At 37.8% G+C, this 27,949-nt stretch overlaps 2 protein-coding genes across 2 annotated transcripts in view; one reads left to right on the forward strand and one right to left on the reverse strand.

The window, feature by feature from the left end:
- dap (death-associated protein) overlaps nucleotides 1–9,132 on the reverse strand; it is a 114,210-nt gene extending 105,078 nt beyond the window's left edge. The window contains exons 1-2 of the mRNA XM_028803431.2: nucleotides 8,941–9,132; nucleotides 8,178–8,274 (exon numbers count right to left, since the gene is read on the reverse strand). Of these exons, the coding sequence (XP_028659264.1) occupies nucleotides 8,178–8,274; nucleotides 8,941–8,995 (152 nt within the window). The 5' untranslated portion in view covers nucleotides 8,996–9,132. The remainder of the gene's footprint in view (nucleotides 1–8,177; nucleotides 8,275–8,940) is intronic.
- Nucleotides 1–27,949, forward strand: part of LOC127528438 (uncharacterized) — a 398,423-nt gene that overhangs the window by 168,256 nt on the left and 202,218 nt on the right. The window lies entirely within an intron of this gene.

A 27,949-nucleotide genomic window follows, 5' to 3' on the forward strand; every position in this document is an offset into this window, starting at 1 on the left:
TATACATTGATGTAACTCACATAAAACAGTTACAAATTTTAAAATATTTTAGTTTTTACTTGGAACATGAGACACAATATAAGCATCCAGAGAGAAACTATAAATGAAACTAGATCAGAAGATCAGACAAATCTTTCATAAAGGCAACAACTGTTGTTATTCCTGGTTATAAAGAGAAAGATGGGAAAAGGGCCATAAATGGAATTGCACCTTTTTCTTTTTTTTTTTGCAAATGGAGAGATATCTGAAGATAACAAAATGGGGTAGCTACCACATCTTGATGATACTCATATTCTTGTCATGTTTTAACACTGGATAACTTTTAAGAAAATTTTGTCAAGTGGCTGGGTACCTCTTCTCTGAAGCAAGACAGGTTCCTTTTGTATTAGAGACTATTGTTCGGACAATCACAAAAATATGCTCCTTGTCTCCAAGTCTGCTTCTAAGTTACAAGTTAAACCAGCATTAAAAGCCAAGCAAAGTGTTATTTTCCTCCATCTTTCAATTACTTTGTCCTCAATTTCCTGTTTTAAAGTGTGTGTAGATGTGTTTTTGAACTAGAATTGCAGGCTTGAGATTAAAAAAAACTACTATCAGGGAGCACATTTAACCAGCGAGGTGATTATTCTACTGCATTGATTTCATAAAGGAAGGTAAACATACTTTCAGTTAATTTTTATTTTGTTTGGCAAACCACTTGGGCCTTTAAAGAAAAGGGACAAGTATTTATCCAGGTGCTACAGAGGAGAGTGTTAGGAGGCAGAGCAAACACTTGAAACTTTCATGATATTTGTCTGAGGGTACTGGGGAGTGTCACGGGTGTCCACTAAAAAGTGCAGACAATGAAATATTTAAATCAGTGGGAAAAGTGGGGGTACCCTGGTTAATAAACTTGGATAAAAATTGCTCTAGACTGGCATATTTTCCAGAAAGGGAACAAAAAAAAAATGTACAAACGTTAAAATAAAGTTTGCATTGCCCAAAACCATACTAGGGACAACAATATTAATTATGGACACCAATAATAGTATAATAGTAATATCTTTTACAGTTCCTGCCTTGTGCCTGATTTTAGTTGGAACTTTCTCAACTTGCCCAAGTCCCTGGGTTCAGAAAAAGGATGGATGAATGATGCCAACATGATCTCATGCACAGTGTGTTATAAGTTTGGTAGCTCTTCCACATGTAAAGAAAAAGAATTCTTGATGCCTAGAGAAAAATTAAGAGTAGTCTTGAGCCTCATTTACAGTTTCAGTTTGGTTGTCAAACAGGTCCTCCATTAACAGTTGCAGAAACAGTTTTATTTTTATTCCTTCTGCTATTGTCAAAACAATGACATTTTTGATTTCATTAGACATAGATGAGCCTTGATAACTTTCATATGTACTCCACAACCCAACCTACTTGCTACCTTATAAAATGCAGAGCCATTTTCTTATTATAGCAATTTAAGATGCTTAAATATTTTATTCTGTATTTTCCCTTTTTAAATCCTGTCCATAAATTATACTGTTCCTGTATTTATTTAATCACACTTTGTTCTCAGCTGTGCCTACAGATGCACCTCTGGCTTGGCATTTTGTTGATGGCAACAACTTAATCATAATCTATGGTTTATTTAAGCCCAGTTGGTTCTACATCCTCATCACAAATTTATTAAAGCTAAGGTGGCTCAAATATTTCAGCCGAATCTTGGCTCTAAGTCATTGCTTGTTTTCATTCAGTCTTGCCTTTAAATAATACCATTAGCAGCTGCCACTCAGTCAGTCTCAGCGGAGTCTACCACGTCAGCAAAAGGACAATTGCATAACAAATAGTTTTCTGTGAGTGTGCAATTGGAAGTGAATGCTTCAACAAAGGATGAGCCGAGTACTCATATTAAATAAATTACAGGCTTCTACAAGTGTGGCTTTTGGATTATACCCAACTTTGTGAATCTTTACCCTGTATCATTCAAAAATGCAAATGACATTAAGCAGACAATGTATTCAATATTCTTCATTATACAATGGTCTCAGTCTGTGTTTAATAAGGCAAGAAAGGTGTCACAACTGAATTAAACCCTCCTGTCAGAACACAACTACATGCAAAATTTACATTTTTGCTCAAGAAGTCTCATGTACTGGTTTATGAAAAGGGGTTCAATGAGCATTCAAATTAGGAAGTGCAGCCAGACCCTGGGACCACCAATATGAGATGGCTTAAGATTTGTTCAGCTATGACACACAATAGGCTTTGTCCTGCTTGTTTTTAATTTGGCATATTTAAAATTTTGAAATTGACATTTACGGATTAATAGTATGAAATTCTTCTATTATTTTGATTATTATTGTTGTTGTTTACTTGACTGACACCATCCTCTAAAGTGACTCACATGATCAGGACACAGTGTAATTGTTTAAATATGTATTTAAGTGGTGCACTGGTCAGTTAAATAACTTGGTCAGGACCACAGACTGAGAATGGACTGGAAAAATGAACCAGCAACCTTCTGGTCTAATACCTTGAGCACTGTGGCAAAACAGTAGGTAGCACTACCATCTCTTGGCTTTGGGGACCTATTCTTGAAAGTCTGCCTGGTCACTGTCTGTATGGATGTTATAATGTTTTGTGATCATATTTTTATTGATGTTAAACAGGAAAATATGCATAATAATCAATACAGGCCAAAAATTACACAAAAACAGTAATCACTGCACTGCTGCTTCAGATTCACAAGTCTCCACATCCACTTTCATTCCCTAATTCTTAAATGAAGGTACAGGAAAATACATGTATTAAAATGCACAAGGTGATAGAGAGGTTCATAACTAATACTACCATTTACAGCTTAAGTACTTCAGACTTCTTAGAAATGAATTCCATTTTTTTACGTTTCTAGCACTCAGCAGAAAAAGAAAAAACATGAAAGATATAAAGAAGTTTTGCACTACAGTATATTCAATTTTATCACTGTACACAAAGGAAACGTCAATTGTGGAACCAAAGATGACTATTGCTAGTTACAGTACATCTACTGGGCAATTTAAATAAATAAATGCAACAAAACCAGAAATTCTGATTAACTAAAGGCTGCTCGGTTTATAAAGTACATCCTTACACTACAAAAGGTAATAGGCAAGATTTTTTGTAATGAAATACTCTTCTACTGAACAACTATCATAAACAAATAAACCTACTTCATACTGGATTCACTCATTATCTCCTTCTCCACAGAAACACCACCCATCAGTTTGTGTCAGTGAATAGAGTGGCATTTGTTTAAAAAAAAAAAAAAATATTATATATATCAAACATTTCCTAAACTTTCTTTCTTTGGTCTATAGCTCCTTAAGGGCTATCTTGCTGTAGTCTGTATAGTGGGAGAAATACAGCTGTACTTTATGTGCTGCCTAAAGGGAATATTCTAGTTTAATAAAAAAAAAAAAAAAAAAGTATAAGCAAAAAAACTAAAAATTTACTATGGATATCAGACACACTCATCCATCCATCCATCCATCTACCAAACTCACTCATCCAGAACAGGATCGCGACAAGGCTGGAGCTTATCCCAGCAGGGGACGTTCATCACAGGGTGAACACACACATACGGGTCAGTTTAGCATCATCAATCCACCTAACCTGTATCTCTTTAGATTTTGGGAGAAAACTGCAGCACTCATTGGAAATCTACACAGAAATGTGAGAAAATGCAAACATTATCCAGGAAGCACCTGGGACACAAACCCAGGTCTCCTTACTGGAAGCCACTCTTGATGAAAAAAAAAAATAAAACAACATGGTGTACAACCCCTATAACATACTATTGCAATTCATTTTTATTGAGCTGCAATCCACATGCAATATTTTTGCAACTGGATACATTGCAAAAGCCTGCACAATAGAAGTTCTTTACCTTATCAAAGAGTAAAAGTAAACATTGTACTTCTATAAATACACAAGACTTTCTTAGGTTATTCTGTGCAACACTGGCACTCTAATCAGTGAAGTAAACCTATCAAATCTTTGGTTTTAAAACAAGATTTGAATTAATAAGACATTCTCAATGTGACCTGCAACACATTTCAAATGAAGTTCTATTGAATTTTTGTAATTACTCTCAACTTCTAGAATAAAAAGATCGTATGTTTTTTTTTGCCACTATTATATTAATTACTGCAAATGTACAGTGGAACCTCGGTTCACGACCATAATTCGTTCCAAAACTCTGGTCGTAAACCAAAGCAATTTCCCCCATAGGATTGTATGTAAATACAATTAATCCGTTGCAGACCATACGAACTGTATGTAAATATATATATATATATATTTTTTTTAAGTTTTTAAGCACAAATATAGTTAATTAAACCATACAATGCACAGCGTAATAGTAAACTAAATGTAAAAACATTGAATAACACTGAGAAAACCTTGAACAACAAAGAAAACTAACACTGCAATACAGTAATCCCTCACTTATCGCGGGAGATAGGTTCCAAGGCCGACTGCAATAACTGAATTTCCGCGAAGTAGGGACACTATATTTATTTAATTATTTAACGTGTATTTGGACATTTTTAAACTCTCCCTGTATTGTTTACAACCCACCATTTACTCTATTAAAAACAGGGACAACTGTTAAACAATATAAAGTCGGTAGATAAGTTTACACTTACTGTATAGCGAAGTGCACGTAGCAGCTTGTAGGCGGTCATGACGTCGTCGACCTTGTTGCAAAGATTCCTAAAGCAGATTTCATCCAGACTACTGCCTTATCACGTCCACTTGCAACTCGTTTTGCACCCTGTTTAAAGGACACTGCGGCCGTAGATCTTATATGCTTTTCATCCTTTTTAAATAAAAAGAATCGATGTCCTGCAGCGGTGTAGCTGTTCCCTTCCTTCAACATATCCAAAACTTTTACCTTTTCTGCAATCATTTGCATCTTCTGTTGGTGCTTGGACACGGCCCCTGAAGCATTAGCACATTAATGATGAATGAGTGAGATGAGACTTCCTGGTTAATGCAACACTCCGTTGCTGAGCCAATCAGCAGCACACAGGAACTTAACTGCATGCTCTGATTGGGTAGCTTCTCAGCCATCCGCCAATAGCATCTCTTGTATGAAATCAACTGGGCAAACCAACTGAGGAAGCAAGTAAAAAGACCCATTGTCCGCAGAAACCCGCGAAGCAGCGAAAAATCCGTGTTATGAATTTAGATATGTTTACATATAAAATCTGCAAAGTCGTGAATCCGCGAAAAGTGAACCGTGAAGTAGTGAGGGATTACTGTAGTTCACGCTATAGCGCTACCAACTGCTGGCTGAAAAAACACTTTCTTGTTTTTTTGTTTTTTTTTAAATAGTTTTAAGCACAGGGAAAAAAATAAACATTTGAAAAAAATCCGTAATTTAATAAACCACCAAGAAAAGTAACATTGCAACAATGCATGCTATGAACCGATCGCTGTAAACAGAAGTGAAAACAAAATCAAGCCCAGTGCATTCTTTAACTGCCTTCCTACCTTAAGCATCCAGCGCCCTCTCTCTAGCGCTGCCTGTGTGTTTGCGTGTCTCTCTCGCTCGCGCACGCTGCCTCTGTGTGTGCGTGTGTGTCGCGCTCTCTCTCTCTCTTGCTCGCTGCACAGGAAATGCACAGGGAGAGACTGAACATGTACAAACCGAAAGGGAAACTGGCTTGTTCGTATACCGAGTGTGTGGTCGTGAACTGAGGCAAAAGTTTGGCAAACTTTTTGGTCGTAAACCGATTTGTACGTGTACCGAGACGTTCGTGAACTGAGGTTCCAATGTATAGCAAAAAAAATTAGTCACTTTTCCCAATAAAGATTCTTTTGCAGATTTAAGGAACAGTGAACTTACAAGTCAACATTTTCTTTACTTCATCCGTGAACACAAACACACTACAAAGTATTATTTGGCTATTTTCACAGAGAGTTTGTACATGCATGTTAAGATATTATGTTTGGTAAAGAAAAACTTGCAAAATTGAAACTAAATAAAACTCTGCGTCACAGGTAAGATGGTGTTGGAAGACACAGGATGGGATTTTTGCCCAATGAATTGGAGGAGGGGTGGATTTTCAATTCAAGTACACGGTATTCTGGGAATGGAATCTCATGCTGAGTTTTCAGTAAATAAATTTATTAATATTTTAACATAATGCACACATTTTGACAATACAAATGAATAATGGACATGTGGATTATGCGACACGTGTTATCCAATGGATAAAAAAAAATCTTGCATATTTTTTGCATTGTTTGCTGTTATCCAAAATTGGTCACCTCGGGGTCCTGTTGAAATTACATCTTCAATATGTAATTTCTCCACCAAGACATTAAAAATGTTTTACACTGGTTAAGTAACACACAAAAAAATAATTTTTGTATTATTTCATTAAATTTCTCAGCCTGCTGACAATGTGTGGATCACATTGTTATTCAGAGTTTAGCTATAGGCGAGCTTGAATATTATCATGTCATTTCCTAGAAGTACTGAAAATTACTCCAAAATGTGGTATATTTTCATCTTTTGTATATATTTAATTAAAGCTCCACATAATTATGCTATTTTAATAAATTTACCACTGTAGAATTGCTCAAGCAGGACTCATATGAGTCTAATCCAAAAATAATCTACATATCCTCCCAAAACAAAAGCATGAGGTAATGTAAACTTATTTTAGAAGTATACAACCCAGAATGATGAAACTTCGGCCTGGCATCCAATGATTTTCATGAGTGTTAACATTAGTAATCAAACAAACCTGACTGTTTACAGAATACAAGCAGCCGCATGCTACTAGGATTTGTCTTCTAGTTCTCTATGCTATTAAAATGTCACCCATATCTACCAAAATGAACTAAAAAAACTTGCGACAGCTGTGCATACAAGTTCAGAAGTTGTTTTTTTGGACAAGTAGAGAAACAGATAGCATTGATAAGTACAGTAAATCAAATATGTACTGTATATTAACTATTGGGTCTCTCGATTGCTAACTATACTGGAGTTTGTCCCCCCCCCCCACAAGAATGCGAGTAATGGAACAGTTACTGAACACAGGGATTAATAAATCAGGTAAGCAGATTTGTGCTTTATATCAAATAAAACAGTCATTTTTCATTATATTCTTGTTTATCAGGGCACTATGATAAACAGTGATGACGTACTGCATGTTGGTCAAACATCTAAGTAAAATTTTCACTGTACTGTACACAGGAGAATACTACGACTTAATAGTGCTATCTTTATATATAATTCCCTACCGTGGCTGTTTGTTTGTCTAAGATTTTGAATCACCTGTAGCTCACAAACCGTTTGACCTATTGAACATATACTATGTGACCTCTACTATCGGCTTTCAGGGTGATGATTGACCTCCAAGGTTAGTCCTCTTTATTTTTTATTTTATTGTAGAATCAACACTCGGCAGCGCACAGCCGTTCTCATCCCTTCGCCGTCACTTCCCCTACCTCTTTATATCTTAAATCATTCTTGAGGCAGTTGAACACTTAAGTACCAGCTTAAGTGAAAAAGTAAAGAAAACATACTAATTGCAACACAAACACGGACTTAATCAGTTTTAACGTGAAAAGATGCCGATGAAAGAAGAGAAGAAGTGCGCTGCTAGGGTGGAGAAAAGAAGAGCTGCTCAGGAAGCAGCAAGCGCATCAACCTCTGAGCCAACGAATGCTAAACGTATAGAGAAAGAGGATGAAAACTAGGAACGCTCAAGTCAAGTGTATTCACTGCACGTTATTGTGCAGTGTGCCGTTACTGGTATAGTATAATTATTCAACACAAAGAATATACAACGTGTTTTACAGACAGTAAGTGAAAACTGCAACTATGCAAAATAATAGGCTTAATCAGTTTGTGTTTACTATAAAAATATAAGATCTAAACTATGTTATAGCATAAAAAAATATTGGAATCTGGTGCATCAACCCGCTATATATGGATGTCAAAATTTACAGTTTTTCACTTCACATTAGATAATAGTGTAACATAGTTAAGTAGTGAATTTGTTTCTTCCCATGTTACAAAAATTCCACAAGGAAACTAAACCAACAGTTTCACGGGCCTTTAACAAGTATCTGGATGAGATATTAGGACAGCTTAGCTATTAAGAGGTACAGACATGTGTTCCATTCTTTTTATGGTATTCATCTCTTACCTGCTGCTTTCATACTCTTTGCTGTCTTTGTCCTTCTCTTGTGGATATTCACCAGCTCCCTGGTGTTTCTGCACAATCCTCATTCCACCAGCTTTAACTAGGATAAGAATCAAAGTACAAAAACAATCATTATTTACAAGTTAAAAAGAAGCAAAGGGGGCTCTGCGGTTGTCATTTTTCCCTCCCTGATGCACCCCTTTCACTGACCACTTAATCTGTCCAGTATGCAAAGGTTTACTCCACAGGCCCAAGACAACTGAATTATGAGGTTCAGTATATGTGAACAGATGTGGTCACTGATGATGTCTTACCGTTAATAGGATTATGCAATGGAGTGCCTTGAATTGATTTCCATGTAAAATGAAAACCAAATTAAAGGGGATTGAAAATTGTTAGTTGGGAGTAGCATACAAATCGCAAAGTGAACTATGCACTATTAAAAGAAATACCATTGTAAGTCGTTATTTAGAAACTCCCGAAAGCTAACAAGAAAGACAAAATTATTTTGGCTTTACCATGATGTTATAAACTAGTTACGGGTTTACACTGCGGACTTACTAAAACCTGCCAGTCCAGTTCAGTTTAAGAGCATATCTGAATCAAATAAGTTACTTTAAAAAGTTACAACTTTTCATTGCCATAAATGTCACCGACACTCAGCTACCCATTTGTACAGACATTTTTACACTAAACGAAGAGAAAGGACAAAGTCGGATAAAACTGCACTGAAAGAGGTTCATAAAAGAACTCTGTGTTTTAATACCAGCAGGTAGATGTCCAGCTTTTGTTTCGGGTTTTTCCTTCGGAGGCGATGACATGATTGCGTGATCGGATTAAAACGGCTTTCTCTCTCTTTCTTAGCGTCCACGTTTCGTCCAGCTGTTACTTCCCTACTGCTCGCTTCGGTCAACGTGGCTTTTCCACTTTTCTTCAGTGTTTGGCAACTCAGCAGCGTGACGTATATCGAGATGGGCGTGGCTGACAACGGCGGTGCGCCTGCGCCATAGATATTCCGCTGGACTTAATCCTGACGTGTCTCTCCTGTGGCGCGGTGCTGCACGTTAGCGTCAGGTCTCATTTAAGCCGTTTAAGGCACCGGGGGCTGGCGTGAGGTGAGAATCACGGGTTGGGAGTCACTTCAGTAAACATCACACTGACTTAAGTATTCCAATGATTATCATTGTCTCAAAGAACACAAGGGTCGTTCTCGTTAGTTTTGAGTTTTGCGCCAAATCAGGTTTCTATTACAGCAAATGTACTCCCTTATGTCATGCTGTTTTAAAGTACAGGTTCAATCGTCGAACAATTGCCAATATAGGTGACAACAACCTTGCAAGGTACGTTGAATTTTATGACAACAAACGTTCATATAATATCTGTAATGAACCTTGAAATTTCCAGGCTGAGGTCTGTTGGCTCCAGCTCCATAAGGTTTAGTGTAATTTTGAATTGGACCTTCTCCTTGTGTTTGCGTTTTATTTTACTCCAGTTTACTCAGATTTTCTTGCCACATCACAAAAAATATGCTTGTTGGATTAACTGGCTACTCCGATTTATGCCAGTTTGAGTGAGTGTGCCTTGTTCATGGTTGGTTCACTTCATTTGCAATATTGGACCATATTGTAATATTGATAGATGGATGGGAAGTCTTACTTCAGTGTGATTATTAGTAGAGGAAAAACAAGAGGAAATGTGAAACCAAGTTAACCCATAGGGATTAAATATTAATAAAGTAAAAAAAAAACAGTTAAAATGTCTTGATCTCATTTACACTCATGAGCCCTATGATTGCAAATATAATATGAAGATAGAAATAGCATCAATTCATCTTTTTTTGACCAAGGTACTACCAAAACTATTTGCAGATTTACTTTGTGTAGTGAATGTGAATCAAGATAGTGGTTTAAATCACACTTTTAAGTCCTTACCTTTTGAAATTTTCTCTGAGTTTCTCCATGAAGGTAAGACCTTATCTAACTGGTAAGTATTCTTACTGGAGGACTAGTCTTAAATAGCTTTATGTGTCAGAGCATGGTACAATTTGGAAATTGCCCTGACTAAGTTGGGAACATCAGGAGTGTATTGAAGAAGAAAGGCATTATAAATCTCATCATAACTTTAAGGTCAATACCCTTCCTTCTTTTGAAAAGTGTACTGGAATCTTTGTTGTCATGGAAACGAGTATGAAGCTGCTTCAGCACTAATCTGAAAAATAATTGCTTCAGACTGGCATCATCCCTCATGCAGGGCTGTGTGTCCTTTGCTGGTACGGTAGGTACTTGCTTTCTGTGACACTTAACAGCAAGATTTGAGTAGAAAAATTCTTTTCTAACTGCTTCATTAAATTGTGTTGAATCATTTTGCTTCTCAACATGAATGTATATTTTTGATTTACAGTAATAACAGCTGAAGGGTTTGTTTGTTGTTAAAAAAAACTGCAGGAAGAAATTATAAGGACATTCTGTGCCATTTTCAGCACTACTGTAATATACACCGATTAGAAACTGCATTAAAACCACCTGCCTAATATTGTGTTGGTCCCCTTTGCACCTTCAGAACAGTTCTGACCCAGCAAGGCATGGACTCCACAAGACCTCTGAAGGTGTCCTGTAGTATCTTATAATGATAATGCATTTTATTTATGTAGCGCCTGCTCAAGGCACTTCTGGCACTGTGATGTCAGTAGCAGATTCTTTAAATCCTATAATGTTGCAAGGTGGGGCCTTCATGCATCAGGCTCGTTTTTCCAGCACTTCCCACAGATGCTTGATCAGATTCAGATCTGGGGAATCTGATGGCCAAGTCAACACCCTGAACTGTTTGCCATGTTCATCAAACCATATCTGAACAATTTTGCAGTGTGGCAGGGTGTATTATCCTGCAGAAAGAGGCCACTGCCATTAGGGAATACCATTTCCATGGAGGGGTGTATATGGTCTGAAACCACTTTTAGTTAGGTGGTACATGTTAAAGTAACATCCAGATGAATGTCAGGACCCAAGGTTTCCCAGCAGAACATTACCCCAAGCATCACACTCCCTCTACCAGTTTGCCTTCTTCCAATAGTGTATCCTGCTGTCAACTATAACTCAGGTAAACAACACACTCACACCCGGCCGTGTGCATGATCTAAAAGAAAATGTGATTATTCAGACCAGGCCACCTTCTTCCATTGCTCCATGGTCCAGTTTTGATGCTCATGTGCCCACTTTAGGCATATTCAGTGGTGAACAGGGGTCAGCATTGTCTGGCTGACTTGTCTAGGTACTAACATTTATATTTATTTGCTTGGCAGATGCTTTTACCAAAAGCAGCTTACAACAGAGGTAAACATAATCGAGTAACATTAAGCTAGGCCCTAGTTTTTCAACAAGTGTAATAGGACAGGCAACAAAAGTGGATTGCTGCCAGTGAAAAGATGTAATAACCACTACATACCAGGAACACGCCACAAGACCTACTGTTGTTGAGATGCCCTGACCAAATCGTCTAGTCATTACAATTTGGCCCTTGTCAGGGTCGCTCAGATCCTTATTCTTCTACATTTTTTTCTCCTTCCAACACATCACCTTTGAGATCTAACTATTCACTTGCTGCCTAATCCATCCCACTCCTTTACAGTTGCCATTTTAATGAGATAATTAATGTTATTCACTTCACCTATCGGTTGTTTTAATGTTGTGGCTTGTCAGTGTAGGTGCCTCTGACAGTAGGACTTTTATTGTAATGTTGATGAAAACCCATTGGAGAAGCATTACAGTGATGTCACCCCTTCGGAATGAAGAAGATTGATAGAGGCTTCCTGAGATGAAAATGTGCACTTCTTTAGCCTAGCAGCCTGTGGTGAGATTAGTGTTGATTTGCTTGTAATTCAAAGGTAGATTTTGGCTGTTGATAATATAACATAATCCACTTAGTCCAGATTATGGAAGATGATTCCATCATCACTGGGTGTAAGTCGAAAGTGTCCCTAAACAGGACACCATTGTAAAGTCCACTTACAGACACTTGCACACTCACTCACACAGGGTCACTTTACAACTGCTAGTTAATCCCCTCCAGACACAGGTAGAGGATGCAAACTGCGCACAGTCCTAACAACCAAACATAGGATTTGAGTCTAGGACAAAATGAATCCTTGAAACTGTTGTTATGAGTCCATCTGTCTGCTACGTTTGATCAATCACAAATACTGTAAGTCATTTGGTGTCCACTTCACCTCTAATTTACGGCCGTTCACAAATGATATTGGATTTGTTTCCTCTGTGGATAATTTCTGATGTTTTCTTTTCAGTAACAGCTTTTATGTAGTTATTTATAGTAGGTTTAGAAATATCTAAGTGGGAAGTGTTTAGAAGTGGCTGAGCCTCAATCATCGGGTGTGTGAGACGTCACATGCTCTGTTGAAACCTTCTCAATGTTGTGGGCCTTAAATGTAATGAAACACTAATTGAGAGAGGGGGCCACCTGATGACCTTGCCGATTTTCCTGGGTGAGTCTTGTTCAGCCAAATTGTGACAATAGTGTAGCATAGAGTAGAATGAAAGTACAGCATGGTTAATTTAGTTAAGGAAGGAGCGGAGGACTTCCTCTGAGTCACCTGTCTGGTGCAATGCACTATATACATGAATTTATGCATACAGAAAACTACCAGTAAGTTGCTTTCTGCATGACATATACAGTGGATCAGGCTTCTGTTGCTTGCTCTTCCCTCTTAGGAAATGAAAGTATTTCTTGAACATGTGTGAATGTGTGGATCCAGCAGTTCTTTTTAAAGAATTTATGCCACAAAGTCATCTGTGCACTCAAAACAGTTTAATTACCATACTCTACTTAAGCATGTGAAAAGTGTTAAGTTTTTCCACAGTTTTCCACAGAACGTATAAAACAATCAAATCTATGTTCATGGATATTTATTTATATGTTTGTATGGTGCTATGTTTAAGGCAGGGTTCCTCTCCTGGGTTATGTTTGAATTTCTTTTTTATGTCTTTTTTTTGTTTATTTTTGAATCTGTGATTATTTTTGTAAATGTTAAGTTTGCTATTTATTTTTATTATTTGTCTAGTTTTTATTTGATGTCAATTTTATTTCATGATTACAGGGGGTCCTCGGGTTACAACATCTCGACATATGACGTTTCAAGTTTACAATGCTCACGCCCATAAAAACTTAAAAAAATTGATACGTGAGGAGGAATAAAGGTAAGGATTTTTTTTTACACTTATTTTTTCTGTTACTACAGTACAGTGTACAGTACAGTATATTTATGTCCTTTTTCTGTGGCTTAGTTGTGTTTTTATGTTCAAGATTATGATTTTGCAAATGTGTTAGGATAGGTAAGTGACTTAGGCTAGGGTGAGTTTCGACTTACACCAAAATTCGGGTTACATCACGGTTGTAGGAACGGAACTGTGTCGTAACCCAAGGACCCCCTGTATTTAGTTTCTATGTACACATATCAGTTCTCCTAGCTTTCTTGTACTTTGCAGGTGGACCCCAAGAAATGGGGCCACCATTACGTCAGCGCCTCCATCTTGCCCTTAGATGCTGCCTGGGAAAGCAAGTTCTTTTCATTTGAATACACTTGGAAGGTGAGTTTTGTGAGTGTGCTGTTTCATTTGCCTTATTAAGCTGGAATACAGTTTGGATGTTCCATTTAACTCCTGTTTTCAGCATTTGCTTCTTTCCTTTGTTAATAAATGTTTTTTATTTATGAAGATACTTTGGAAGACAGTGTTTCTGATTTTTTGTTAGGTGCTCATTTTAGTATGCTCAGAGCACTCAGAAAAGACAAAGGTGTAAGGCCTCCCAAGATAGAGCCCTTTTTCAGAGGCATGAAAAAGAAAAAAAAAACAGGAAAATGTAGGCCTAAGAAAAATAAAAAACAGCCTACCGGATTATCTTTGTAAATACAAGTATTTATTAACAAATGATGATGTCATTTCCTTGACTGGCCTTTAAAACTGCCATCTTGTCTCATTAACTTCAGTTCTGTTTTGGACTTGCATCTGTGAACATTTCTGTTCAATTTAAACCTCATTTTTGTGGCCATTGAACAATAAATATATGGTGGCTGCCCCAAACCTTCATGATGTCTAAGACTCATTCTTGTGACTATATATATATATAAAAAACGGAACTGTTTTGGTCCAGATCTAATTGTGCAATTATTGCTTTGCATTGCATTAAAAGTTGCATAGTTATATCTGGACCACCCTATATATATAATATATGAGAGAGAGATTTTCCATGAAATTGTGTTCTAAACTGAAGAATTTTTTACAAGTATTTATTAACAAAGAAAAGAAACACATGCTCAAAACAGGAGTAAAAAAGAGATGCTTAAAGACAATCTAAGCAAACAAATTCCAGGTCGTAATTCTACAGAGTAAACTAATAAACGCAAGCAAAAAAGATCAAGTAAGCAGCAAAGGACAGTGAAACAGCCTTACTCACAAATCTCACCTCCCAAGTGTATTCAAATGAATGACCGCATTTAAGGACAATCTGAGGGAGGTTCCCATCAATGAGGTATTGGTGGCTCCGCCTCTTGGAGGTCCACCCACAAAGTACAAGTAACCTAGGAGAACCAATATGTGCAATTGAAAACTAAATAATCATGAAATAAAATAAAAATAATGCAACATACATAATTAGACAAATAATTAAAATAAATAGCAATATTAACATAAACAATAATAATCACAGAATCAAAATGAAAAACACATTGAAGAGAAATTTAAAAAGGGGGACCCTTAAACATAACAGTAAGAATGCAATGTGTGATGTTTAATTCTAAATGCGTTGTATTTTGAAGAGAATTATGTTAATCATGACATTCATTAATTACATTTATTTTCCAAATATTTTAAGGGTGGGAACCTATCTTAGTAGCATTGTGTGCAAGACAGAAAACAACTGTGGTCTTTCACAGAGCATCCCATCAGGGATTAATATAATATATCAAAATATTAGCACACATGCCCATGCACAGATACACTAGGTCGTCAATCAGCCATGCAAACTCCATCCATGTAGGAATTTTGATCCATGGGTTACTAGACTGCAAGACACTAGTGCTAACCACTGTACCATCTTCAGATATAGCAAGTCCAGCAAAATCTATCGTTCACAATACTACAAAAATTATGTTTATTTTAATTAGAAATTGCCATTGGCAGATCCAGTACAATGAATAAAATACGTGCTGCAAATATACTTTAGCATGTTATTTCACTTCTAAGAAAAGTGTATTTACCATCAAGTGCTGGTGATCTTGTGACAGTATCAATGACATTGATCTGTCTGCTAGCTTTCACCAGAAAAGCATTACTTCCCTAATGATTACGTTCTTCTGTATCTTTCAGTGTCTGTGTTCTAATTATGTTACAGTAGCTATGCTCCCTGGCAGGTACTGTATAATTATGGGAAGCAATGTGTAGGATAAGATGAAATAGTACTTGATGTAAAAATAGGGTGTCATGCTTTGCCCATGGTACTAAATTGCATGGTTCTGAAGGTAATGATGTGATACCATTTGCTTTATGACTGTATTAATATTCATAGGGAGCATTTAAACGTATCTGTTTATAAGTTCTGTGTATTCATGCACTCTGCATGTTCCTCCTTAATGTAATGTGGTATGAACTGCTCTGTATATCATGTGTAAAATAGCACTTCCTTGGCATCAAGCAGCTTAATTAATTAGGTTTACAGCCCAGTATGTTTGAAGAATTATTCGTCAATCATTCCATTTTCTGAGCTTGTTTTGTCCATTAAGGATTGCAAGAAACTGGAGTCTGTCCCTTTCACCATTTAGTGCAAGGCAATAACCAGCACTGTTAATCACAGGACACACTTAGACACCTAACTATACAAATCTATTCCAACCCAGTTTGGAGTCAAACCTGATAAGTTTGGTATTTTTCAAGTAAATGTTATTTTTTCACGATCATTGTTCATATTAACTAGAAAATACATGGCCCTCCAGTCCTCCCAAGACCAAGGGTCCAGCCCCAGTAGAGTACCAGAAGGTTGATGCACTGCATGTGCTTCACGCACAATGGATTCCAGAGCTGCCATTCTTCTTTTTATCACATAATCAGCTTCACTCTCAGATGTTGCTGCTATTCATTTCTCTTTCTGCCATGTCATCTTCACAGTCATTTTGTCCAAGCAGTTTGCTGCTGGACCCTGGTATCTTTGCGGATGTTACTGCTAGCCATATATTTTGCTTCAGCAGTACCTATCACATCATAAGCTTTCAATTAAGATCAAGTTTCTAGCCCAAGTGGTTCGCAAGAAGTCATGTGACGCAGAACTTAGCATTTTACATGTACATAATAAATAAGACTTTATGGCCAACACCCTCTGAACCCCACCTCATATATACATATATATATATATTTTGTCATGCACGTTGGATTGGGAGACAGCTGATGGGCCTAAATGATAGCAATTCCATGCCAGACCAGGGGGCGGCGGGGTGCGCTGACTGCCTCTCTCAATCTCTTGCAGACCGTCCAGAGAAAATCCCACAGGGTACTGTTACGACTGAAAACATCATTCCTGTTTTTCTGGTGTGGATGACGGCGCCACTTCCGGTCCCGCCCCCGATGACGATGTCACTTCTGGTCCCAATGACGTCACTTTTGGTTCCGCCCAGATGACGTCATTTCTTTGACTGGCCTTTAAAGCTGCCATTTTGTCTCAATAACTTCAGTTCTGTTTTGGGCTCGCATCTGTGAACATCTCTGTTCAGTTTATACCTATTTTTGCAGCCCTTGAACAATATACGTGTGGCTGCCCCAAACCTTCATGATGACTTAGACTCATTCTTGTGACAATCAAGACACTATATAAAAGCGGTCAGGATTGTCCTTCCATCCCATGAGTGCAAAGCGTAGCGGTATTCCGCTTATCACAGACTTACTACTTGCGGCTTGCGGTACGAAGCGATGCGATGTGAGCAGAGTTCTGGTGCTCCCATTGTTCCCTTGCTTTTGTGCGCGATGCGCTGGAAAAATAGACAAAATTATGTCTCTGGAAATAATTAATGTTGATGGAGTACAAATGCCTCACCGCGTAGTAAATATCAGGGGAGATGGTGCTTGCTTATTCTCATCTATAGCTTATTTAGTGCATGAAACTCTGTCTTTAGCGGTACAGATTCGGGCTGACATTGTATGACATGTTTTAAGTAATTGGTCAAGGTTTCAGCCATTTACAATGATCTCGTCAGGAATCTCTTATACAAATGAGCTTCAGTATCTCACTGAAATGTCAAAGTCTCAAACTTATGGTACTATTTCTGAGCTAATGGCAGCGGGAGAGTTGTTCCCCTATGAGTTTCAAGTATATTATTATGGAGTCCTACACTCCAAGTTTGGACAGGCACTCGAGGGGATAAAAAAACTTAGGTTTTCGGGAGATGTTATGAATGGGCACTTTGATGTTCTCATTCCCTACACTTACATGACTGATGTACACATGGAGCGCACACAAATTGTGGATAAAAGTCGGTCGCCTTAAAAGGCGGGTGAGCCTAGTATATATATAATATATGAGAGAGAGAGATTTGCCATGAAACTGTGTTCTAAACTGAAGAATTTTTTATTAATTTAAAAAAAACTAGGGGGCTTCGCTCGCCAACCCCCGTGTTTGGTTTTCCAGATACACACTTTTAAGATTTTTTTTTTCTTTGAATTGTTGCTATTTCATTAGTTTCACTTTTATTTCAGAACTTCTGTAAAAACAATATTTGGAATCTTTAGAGTCCCAACATGCTGAATCTTTTAAATGAGGTTCATGAGTCACGTGTTTAATGACTTTGCACCATAATTCAGGATAGGTTTCTCTGTTTGGAATTTCAGCACAGACAAAACGATTTACATCATCAGCAGTTAATAATTTTTTTTGCAAAGTAACCAAAAAATGCATGTGAGGTAAACCCCGTTTTTGAAATTCTCTGACTTAAACTTCAAAGCCTTACAATATTTACATACTTCAGACATATCACCTATGTCCATATATTCGATCTCTATTCGCCTTTTCATTATTTCTCCAAGTAATAATTTCTCTTTGTTTGCGCTAATGCGATGTTTACATTCTTTGTTTTGACACTCTCTTTTTTTTCTGCTTTCGTATTCTATATCTTGCTCTGCATGTGTTTTGCACCTACGTTTTTTTTGAGTCTTTTGAATTCCACTGTTTTCATTATCTCAAACCTGCTCTGCATGTGTTTGGCCCCCTTGTTTTTTAACCTCTTTATGACATTTTACTTTGTTTTATACTCTGCCTTCTATTCTGTATTTAAATGCATTGTTATCAATCTTTAATTTAATATTGTTTTTTGTATCAGTATGCTGCTGCTGGAGTATGTGAATTTCCCCTTGGGATTAATGAAGTATCTATCTATCTATCTATCTATCTATCTATCTATCTATCTATCTATCTATCTATCTATCTATCTATCTATCTATCTATCTATCTATCTATCTATCTATCTATCTATCTATCTATCTATCTATTTCTGACCTCGCTTTGTCCTGCTATTTTTTCAATTACACCTGGTCCGTGATGATTATTGTCCCTTTTTTCGAGTAATATTTTCCTTTTGTTTTGCTAATGCGATCTTTACTATCTTTTTTTGATACTGTAGCGACCTCCGAGTCCAGCTCGAAAAGAGAAGTAAAATAAAAAAACAGACAGATGTAGTAAAGTCTCACAAACGTTTTATTTGAACAATCAAGAAAAAGAACGCCGACTTTGTAACCCCAAACACAACCTTCTGGCGCCCTCTCCAACCGTTCCTCCCATCCCGGGCAGTCCCCCCCCACCGCATCAATCAATACCCTGCTGTCAGTCTTCCATGCTATACTCCGCCCTCCCTCAATTGAACCTAACAGTCACTCCAAAAAAAAAAGGCTTCAACTTGCCTGGGATGCTACAATACTTTTGAATTTTCCTGCTTTCATATTCTTAACCTTTCTCTACATGTGTATCGTGGCATCTTTTTTTTTGAGCCTTTCGAATTCCACTGCTTTCATACTCTCTAACCTGCTCTGCATGTGTATAGCGCCAACGTTTTTGAACGTCTTTATGAAGTTATACTTTGTCTTTTAATTCTGAGCCCGATTGGACGTGCTTTTTTTTCAATTCCACTTGTTCCGGACTGATTATTACTTTCGTTATTTTCTGAATTTGCACCTAGATTATTCTTTTTCTTTTTTGCATTTTTTTCTCTCCAACACTTTTGAGTCTCTTTTCCCCACGCTGCTCTTTCTTCTTCACGTAGTAGTCGACATTTCATCTATAACGTATTGTCCTTATACGCTTTATATGCGTATTTATATGCGTACATCTTAGAACCACCTCATCGTATTATGAGCTTGAGTAAATGTTTACCATGTAGAAACAGTCAAACATGCTAATTACATTTACTCACTGAAAAAGTTTGTTGTCAGTCATTTTATTATTACAGTATATCTTCAGAATTGTGCTATAAAATTAAGCATTTGGTTTGTGGCACTTTGTTCTGTTTTATCCTGATTTGGCTCTTTTGTCCCTTTTACTTTTCTCTGTATTTTTTTTATCTTGTGCATACACAAAACACCAAAGAAAGTGTGTAATGCTGAGTGTGAACTGTAACCTTGGCGCTATGAAACATCTAAGGCTTTTATAAAAAATCAATGCAGTTCAGTTGAAATTTATTTTGTGTGTAGAAAACTCTTTTGTGCACACTATACCATCATGCAGCATGCAGCCATTCAGCTTGAATCTCATTCTCTAGGCTATGTAAAATAAAAACACCAAAGGTAGTCGGTAAAGTGAAGGAAAAAATAATCATATGGTTTGAGTGTGCTTCTGTCATGAAATAATTGTTTCTGTATGTGAATTAATATGTGCCAGTATTGCCTATAGAAAATATGATTTGAGCACACATTGCATAAGAAAATAATAAGATTTTAGTATGGCTGTGCCGTCAGCACTGGCTCTTGTTTTGAATCACGACAGATGTACACTCAAATCAAGTGATTTCAGGGCATAATGACAGCTCTCCTGCTGTATTACACACTAGTCACCCTTTTGTGCAGAGCATCATTTGCTGCAAGCCATGTCAAAACATAATCATTGAAGAAACAGAATTGCAGAGACAAAAGAAGTGTAAAATTAAGCCTGATGCTACAGAAATTTGCCAAAATGCTGGTACTCCAGGGGTAAATATCAAAACTCCCCTCACAAGAGGCGCTGCGAGCAGACAGTTGACCAGGAAACTTATCCTTAGCTGTAGAAAATAGTGCCAAGAATCTGTGATAAAACGTATTACAGTACACCCCCAAAATTCGCAGGGGTTACGTTCCTAGAGCACCCGCAAATTGTGAAAACTGCGACTTTTGGATGTGGTTAAAAAATACCTTTTAAATGCCTATTTTTATAGTTTAAACCCTAAATACAGTATGCCCCCAAAGCACTTTAATTTTGTTGCAAACTCAGCTTAATACATTAATACATTACCTAAAAACAGAATGTAAAGTTAAACCCGTATACTGTACAGGACTGTACTGCTATGTCTCCTGCGGTGCTAGAATGTAAAATACTGATGTTACCGCTATACGTACTGTAATTCATGCAAGTGCGTTTTCTTTGGTATGCTCTGTCATTTTCTTTGTTATAAGTAGAGTAAATACATTATAATTTCATTTAATTTAAATACAGTAAAATGTACGGGTACTCACCAATGATGAATGATATTAATGATGAAGTAGCTGTGCAGTACAATGCACAGGATTTAAAACTCCTTGGGTGGCGCCTCTTCTTCAGGCGCTTCAGGAGGAGTTGTATCTTTGGACGGGTCTTCTTCTGGTGGGGTTTCGTGCTAGCTTTTCTTTATAGTTTTCAGTAACATTGTGATGGGAAGTTGCTACATTGTCTCCTGCAGCGAACTGCGGGTACAATTTCCCATCCAATGTTACCATCCAAGGGGATGTTCTTCTTCCTGCAGTCGGTGATCCACATTGCCAAGGCAGATTCCATCCTGATGATAGATTTATTCCTTATGGTCGTTACCTTTTTGGCATTATCACAGAAACTTACAGATACAGTAGTCCAGATCGCTGCTTCATTCTTCTTTATGTAGCGTGCGGTGCTTTCATTAATGCCATAGTGGCTTCACTTTAGAACACAATTTAATAGAGCAAATGAGTATATACCATTATTGTGAAAAACAATTAAAAAATACTGAACTTATCCTTTAACTCATACTGTATGTCTTTGGAATGTGAGACGAAAACTGGTGTACCTGGAGAAAAACCAGTGGAGAGGCAGCAAAAGTAAAAGCCTTTGCCAGTGTATTACCTGTTTAAATGAGTTATGCTTGTCTGCCAGAATCAACTCAAATGTAACCCATTTCAGCTGCATTTGATTGTATTTCATGAAGATAATTTTGAATATGGGCAAACATTTTTGCTTTCTTTTCTTCATAGGCTAAGCTTTTTGGGCTTAAATGGTCTGGATCTGTATATCACCATTAATAGGACAAAGCCAGTAAAATAATACCAGTACTGACTCTTTGATGCCCAGGTAAGGTAAGAATTTCCATACAGCAGAAGGTGGGCTATAGAGCAGGTCAGTCAAAACAGCAATTGGTTCATAGCTTCTGATTAAGCTTTCAAGACCAGGTGCTTCTTTTGCTTTTTTGTTAAGCATCTCTTTACCTTACTCTCATAGTTGAATTTAGTGTTATGTCAAAGCCAGCATAAATGTCCAAGTTATTTGTGTTATCACCCATCTTTGTTGCTTTGTACTGTATCTCCACTTGTTATTTATTTTCTGCTGTTTTTAACCTGGCACACTGATCAGTGAATAGAATAGTATGTAATCCTTTGCAAATTTCTACAAGTGGTCAAGGTTTACTCAATGATTCATCTGGCTTATACAGTGTGAATTGAATATAGGGGCTTATGAAATCATTATAAATTTATTAGTATTTTTCAGCCTTCAAGGTTATGAGACAAAGAAAATAAACCATACGTAAAATACCATTAACATTGTCAAACTTGGTAAATCAAGTTTAAATCATGAGTTCAGGGTCAATCCCTAGGCAGCATCATGCAGGAACCAGCCCTGAAGCATTACAATTCATTTCAGGGCCAATTCAGAGATGCAAGGAAGAATTTCAAGATATTCTGTACACATGGCAATAATGACCTTATATACCTATAAATCCCATGACTTTAAGATGTGGGAGGAAAGCTGCAGTACCCAGAGGAAAATCAAGATAGGCACTTGAAAAACACAGATAGCATAACAGTCATTCTTATTTGTATACTTTCCACTTTTGACATTTTCATATTGTTGTGTTCATAAGAATTACTTATAAACTTTTTGAAATCACTTCAGTTTATTTTTTTTTTGTATGGCACCACCTGTACAATACTCACAGGTACAAGAAAATCCTCTTATATGATACACTGTCTGACGTTTTGATATCTAGTTATGCAAGACCTGGAGCTTTTTGGGCCAGACCTCACCCCCAATACCCCCCACCCACCCCCTAACTCCCACACCATTTTTGACCTCTACACCAAAAGAAACTTTTTTTAGGTCATTTTTTGATCATGTTCTCTGCAGGAAATTACACCATTATGAACAATGTAATGCAACAAACATGATCCAGAAGTACTTGAAGTTGTGCATGCCACATCAGCCGACCCCAAGGGTTCACCCCCTAATGGGACAAGAGGAGTCAAATTTACTCCTTTTCACAAAACCTTGAAATAAATGGGATGGTAATATAGGCATGTGGAGTGTTGTATAATGCTATTTTGAGGTTGCTGATCATCCATCCATCCATTTTCCAACCCGCTGAATCCAAACACAGGTTAAATAAGTTTATTCTTTACTGGCTGTCCTAGCCCTCTAGGATCCATTCCCAGAAGGTTCAAAATGGCAAATTTCAAACAGAAGCATGTGGGGTATTGTTTTAGACAATTTCAAGGTCAGTGATTATGAATGTGGTGTTATTTTTGATTCTTTACTAGGGATCTAGGCCTCTATGGACCTCTATCTGGTGCAACAATTCTTGTTTATTGTATGCTTTTACTAAATGATGTAAATCATGTGGCAGGAGGCTGGGGGGCAGACCCACTCGGGGCGCGGAAGGACCGGGAGGCAGTTTTTACATCCCCCGGGCCACAAGGGGGCAACCGTCCTGGATAATGAGGGGACCACGGGGAAGGAGCCAGGAGGCTCAAACCCATTTGGGCCAGGGGGCGCCCCAAGTATCGTGGACCCCAGGAAATCTGCACTTCCGCCACACCTGGGCATGTGGAGGAAGAACCTTCCAGGAATGCACTGAGTACTTCCGGGTGCTCATGCGGCACTTCCGCCACACCAGGAAGTGCCACCGGAAGGTCATCAGCAAGCACCTGGAGCACATCTGGGTGAATATAAAAGGGGCCGCCTTCCCACAGTCGAGGAGCGAGAGTCGGGAGCTGGAGGTGGATGACGCTTCAGTGACAGAAGGAAGAAAGGCGGCCCACGGACATTGGAGAGGCCCATGGCTGGGGTTATTTGGTGCTGGAAGCACTGTGTTGCTGTGCGGGGTTTAATTGTAAATAAACGTGTGTTTTGTACTTGTGCTGGTGTTTGTCTGATGGTGTTCGGACCAGTTCTCACAATCATTATATTTCTTATGAACACCATGAATTATTATGGGTTACTTTATTATTACCAATTAATAAGGCATGGAAATCAGCTGAATTGTCAGAGATCTGGAGATCCTTGGGCATCAGACTTCAGTTCCTTTAAATATCATGCACTAGTTTCCATGTTACTACATTTTAAAATCACTAGCGTTAATGTAACACTTGGTGTTTATATGAAAAGGCAATGTTTCCATACATACACTTTTAAGGGCCATTTTGACACTATAATAATTTATTTAGTGCTGTAGATTTTGTTGTATACTTTGATCATTTTGAAGAATATTCAAATTTAGGTAAGAGTCACTGTATTTTAATTTTTTTTTTCTGTTTCTGAATTGTTTGTCTTAGAGTATATTTATGAATTCCAAAACAGTTTGCTGAAAATTTTCAAGTGTTTCAGGACTGATTAGCACAATACTCTTCCTTAGGCTGTATGAGGTCCCTTCAGGTCTGCTGATATATACAGGGGGTCCTCGGGTTACAACACAGTTCCGTTCCTACAACAGTGATGTAACCCGAATTTTAGTGTAAGTCGAAACACACCCTAGCCTAAGTCACTTACCTATCCTAACACATTTTCAAAATCATAATCTAGAACAGGGGTAGGCAACGTCGGTCCTGGAGTGCCACAGTATGTGCAGGTTTTTGTTCCAACCCAGTTCCTTAACGAGAACTCAATTATTGCTGATGAAGCACATATTGCTTAAGTGACATTTTAATGCTTCATTTTAGTGGTCTCGCTTGTTAAGGTTCTCCAACCTTAATTGCTTATTTCAATCTTAAACTGCTGCATTCAGTGTTTTAATTGCTCCTTATTAGCAATAAGATGTAAAACAGGGGTAGGCAATGTCGGTCCTGGTGAGCCGCAGTGGCTACAGGTTTTCATTCCAACCCAATTGCTTAATTAGAAACCAATCATTGCCAATCTCAGACCTTATTTAATTTTATGGCTTGTTAGTCTGTGCAATGTAAGGCTTTTATATCGTAGATTTTTTTCCTTTCCAAGGATATCATCCAAATGATTTGAAGCCTAAAACAGATCATTTTCAGTCTGTCACATTTTTCTATTAAGTGTTTTATTAAATCAAACCGTGCATGATGAACACACACAGATGTAATTGGAAAAAAGCTAGCTGGAGAACTGCTGGCTGCTTTGTCTTTTACATCTTATTGCTAATAAGGAGCAATTAAAACACTGAATGCAGCAGTTTAAGATTGAAATAAGCAATTAAGGTTGGAGAACCTTAACAAGCGAGACCACTAAAATGAAGCATTAAAATGTCACTTAAGCAATATGTGCTTCATCAGCAATAATTGATTTCTCGTTAAGGAACTGGGTTGGAACAAAAACCTGCACATACTGTGGCACTCCAGGACCGACGTTGCCTACCCCTGATCTAGAACATAAAAACACAAGTAAGCCACAGAAAAAGGAAAAGGACAGAAATATACTGTACTGTACACTGTACTGTAGTAACAGAAAAAATGACAAAACATGAGTGTAAAAAAAATTCCTTACCTTTATTCTTTCTGATCTCTTTACAATGTCTAATTTCACTTCCATCGTGATGGCTTTCCTCTTCTTCGAAGCACCACCATGTGAAGACTCTGACTTTCGTTTAGGAGCCATGTTAAGGGCCACAAAGTCGCCAAACAAAGCCACACAAACAGAACACTTCCTCTGCACACAACCAAACTAGTTTGCCAACTCCCTCACTCATACGCTGTGTTACTGCGTATTTTCATTGTGCTCCACCAAACTAGTTCGCCCACGTAGTCTATAAGTACGACGCTAATGGTGTAAGCCGAAACACTCATGTCTCAATTTTTTTTTTAAGTTTTTATGGGAGTGAGGGTTGTAAACTCGAAACGTTGTATGTCGAGACGTTGTAACCCGAGGACTCCCTGTAATTGAATATGAGGAATTCCACATCGACTATGTTTCTTCATAATACAGTGTGTAGTGGATGGCTGACCAAACCTGCTTGTGATTACCACAGTTTTCTGACTGCTGAACTTGTTACCCACTTATTGTCACCTGACTTAAATGATTTCATTAACTGTGATAATAAATGGTCCTTGTATCATTGAACATGAACTGTTGTCTCTTAAATCCATTAAACAGTTAACAGAACTTGTGGCTACTAAACATTTCTTTTAGACATATAAGGACTGATCTGATTAACAAATTAAAGTAGGTAAAGGTATATAAAAATGTGACATGTCAAGAACTACAGTTTGTATTCACACAATTTCAGGAAGCATTATAGTCCTGGCTCATTAGAAACGGTGGCAATTATTTCAGTACCTGCTACTATGCCTGTAACAAGGATGAATGTATTTAAACTCTTATCTTGACACTGTGTGTTGAATAACAATGTTAGTTTTGAGGTTTTATTCATTTTATGAGTCTTCAAGCCTAGTTAGCTTTTCTCTTCAGAAAAATATAAAGTCAATAATTCTGTACATTTACAGTTGATTAACAGAAAAACACAAATTTTAACATTGAGAGAAGATTATTTAGTCTATTAGGGTCATTTCTTTAGCTAATAGACCATCTGTCGCTTCAAAACAGTTTTAAAAGCTGCCGGAGTCTTATGTACTTGACTTGGTACATTTTCTTTTTACTTGACTTAGTTTATTCACTTTCTCTTCTTCTTTGTAGGTCCTTGCTCCATTCTTTTGACAAAAGTCTAAACTTCAGCTTTTAGCTCTCATGACGTAGTCTGAGATATGATTGTTTGCTAGGTTTGTCTCTAATGAACAAACATAAGAATTTATGTTAGTTTTAGGAGATACACTCAGTGAACGAAACACTAGGAATACCTGTGTACCTGCTTATCCATCCCGTTATCTAAACAGCCAATCATGTGTCAGGCGCACAATATATTCAGTCATGCAGGTACAGGTCAGGAGATTCAGTTTGTGTTCAAATCTAACACCAGAATGGGGGGAAAATGTGATCTCAGTGATTTCAATCGTGGCATGATTGTTGGTGCCAGATTGGCTGAGTGTTTTGGTAACTGCTAAATGCTTGGAATTTATACCATCAACAGAGAGTTTACTCAGAATGGAGCGAAAAACAGAAACACATCCAGTGAGCAGCAGTACTGCGGACAGAAATGCTTTGTTGATGAGAGGGGTCATAGGAGAACAGCCAGCCTGGTTTGAGCTGACTGAAGGGCTATATTAAAGCAGATCACCACTCTGTACAACTGTGGTGAGCGGAAAAGCACCTCAGAATGCACAAAACATAGAATCTTTATGTGAATAGGCTACAAAAGCAGAAGACCATGATGTTTCCGATACTGTCAGCCAAGAACAGAAAGCAGAGGCTGTAGTGGGCACAGGCTCACCAAAACTGGGCAGCTAAGGACTGGAAAAAAATGTAGCCTGGTCTGATGAATCTTGAATTCTGTCGTGTCACACAGATAGTTGGGTCAGAATTTGGTGCCAACAGCATGGATCCATGTACCCTACCTGCCTTGTGCCAACAGTCCAGTCTGGTGGTGGCGGTTTAATGATATGGGGAATGTTTTCTTAGCACACTTTGGGCCCGTTAATACCAATCTATCATCTCTTGACTGCCACAGCCTTTATCTTTTATATAATATGCTACTGTGGCTGTTTGTTTGTCTGTCCAGAATTTTAAATGACCTGATATCTGGTACACATATACTACGTGACGTCTACTATCCGCTTTCGGGGGGATGATTGACCTCAAAGGTTATTCCTCTTTTTATTTTTATTTTATTGTAGAATCAACTCTCGGCAGCAGCCAGCAGGGCAGCCATGCGGCGCATGCATACGGGTGCAATTCTCATCCCTACCACCTTCGCCGTCACTTCCTCTACCTCTTCATATCTTAAATCATCCTTGAGGCAGATTGAAAACTTAAGTGCCAGCTTAAGTGAAAAATTAAGGAAAACAGAAAGAATGAAAGAAGTGAAGAAAGTGAAAGAAGGCCCTACCTAGAGTTATTATAGTGCTCCTTATATTTTTCTCAGTGTGTGTATATTGATATGGCATCCTTGATAAGATAATCATTACCAAACAGACATA

This window comes from Erpetoichthys calabaricus, chromosome 6, assembly GCF_900747795.2.
Source record: "Erpetoichthys calabaricus chromosome 6, fErpCal1.3, whole genome shotgun sequence".
NCBI lineage: Eukaryota > Metazoa > Chordata > Cladistia > Polypteriformes > Polypteridae > Erpetoichthys > Erpetoichthys calabaricus.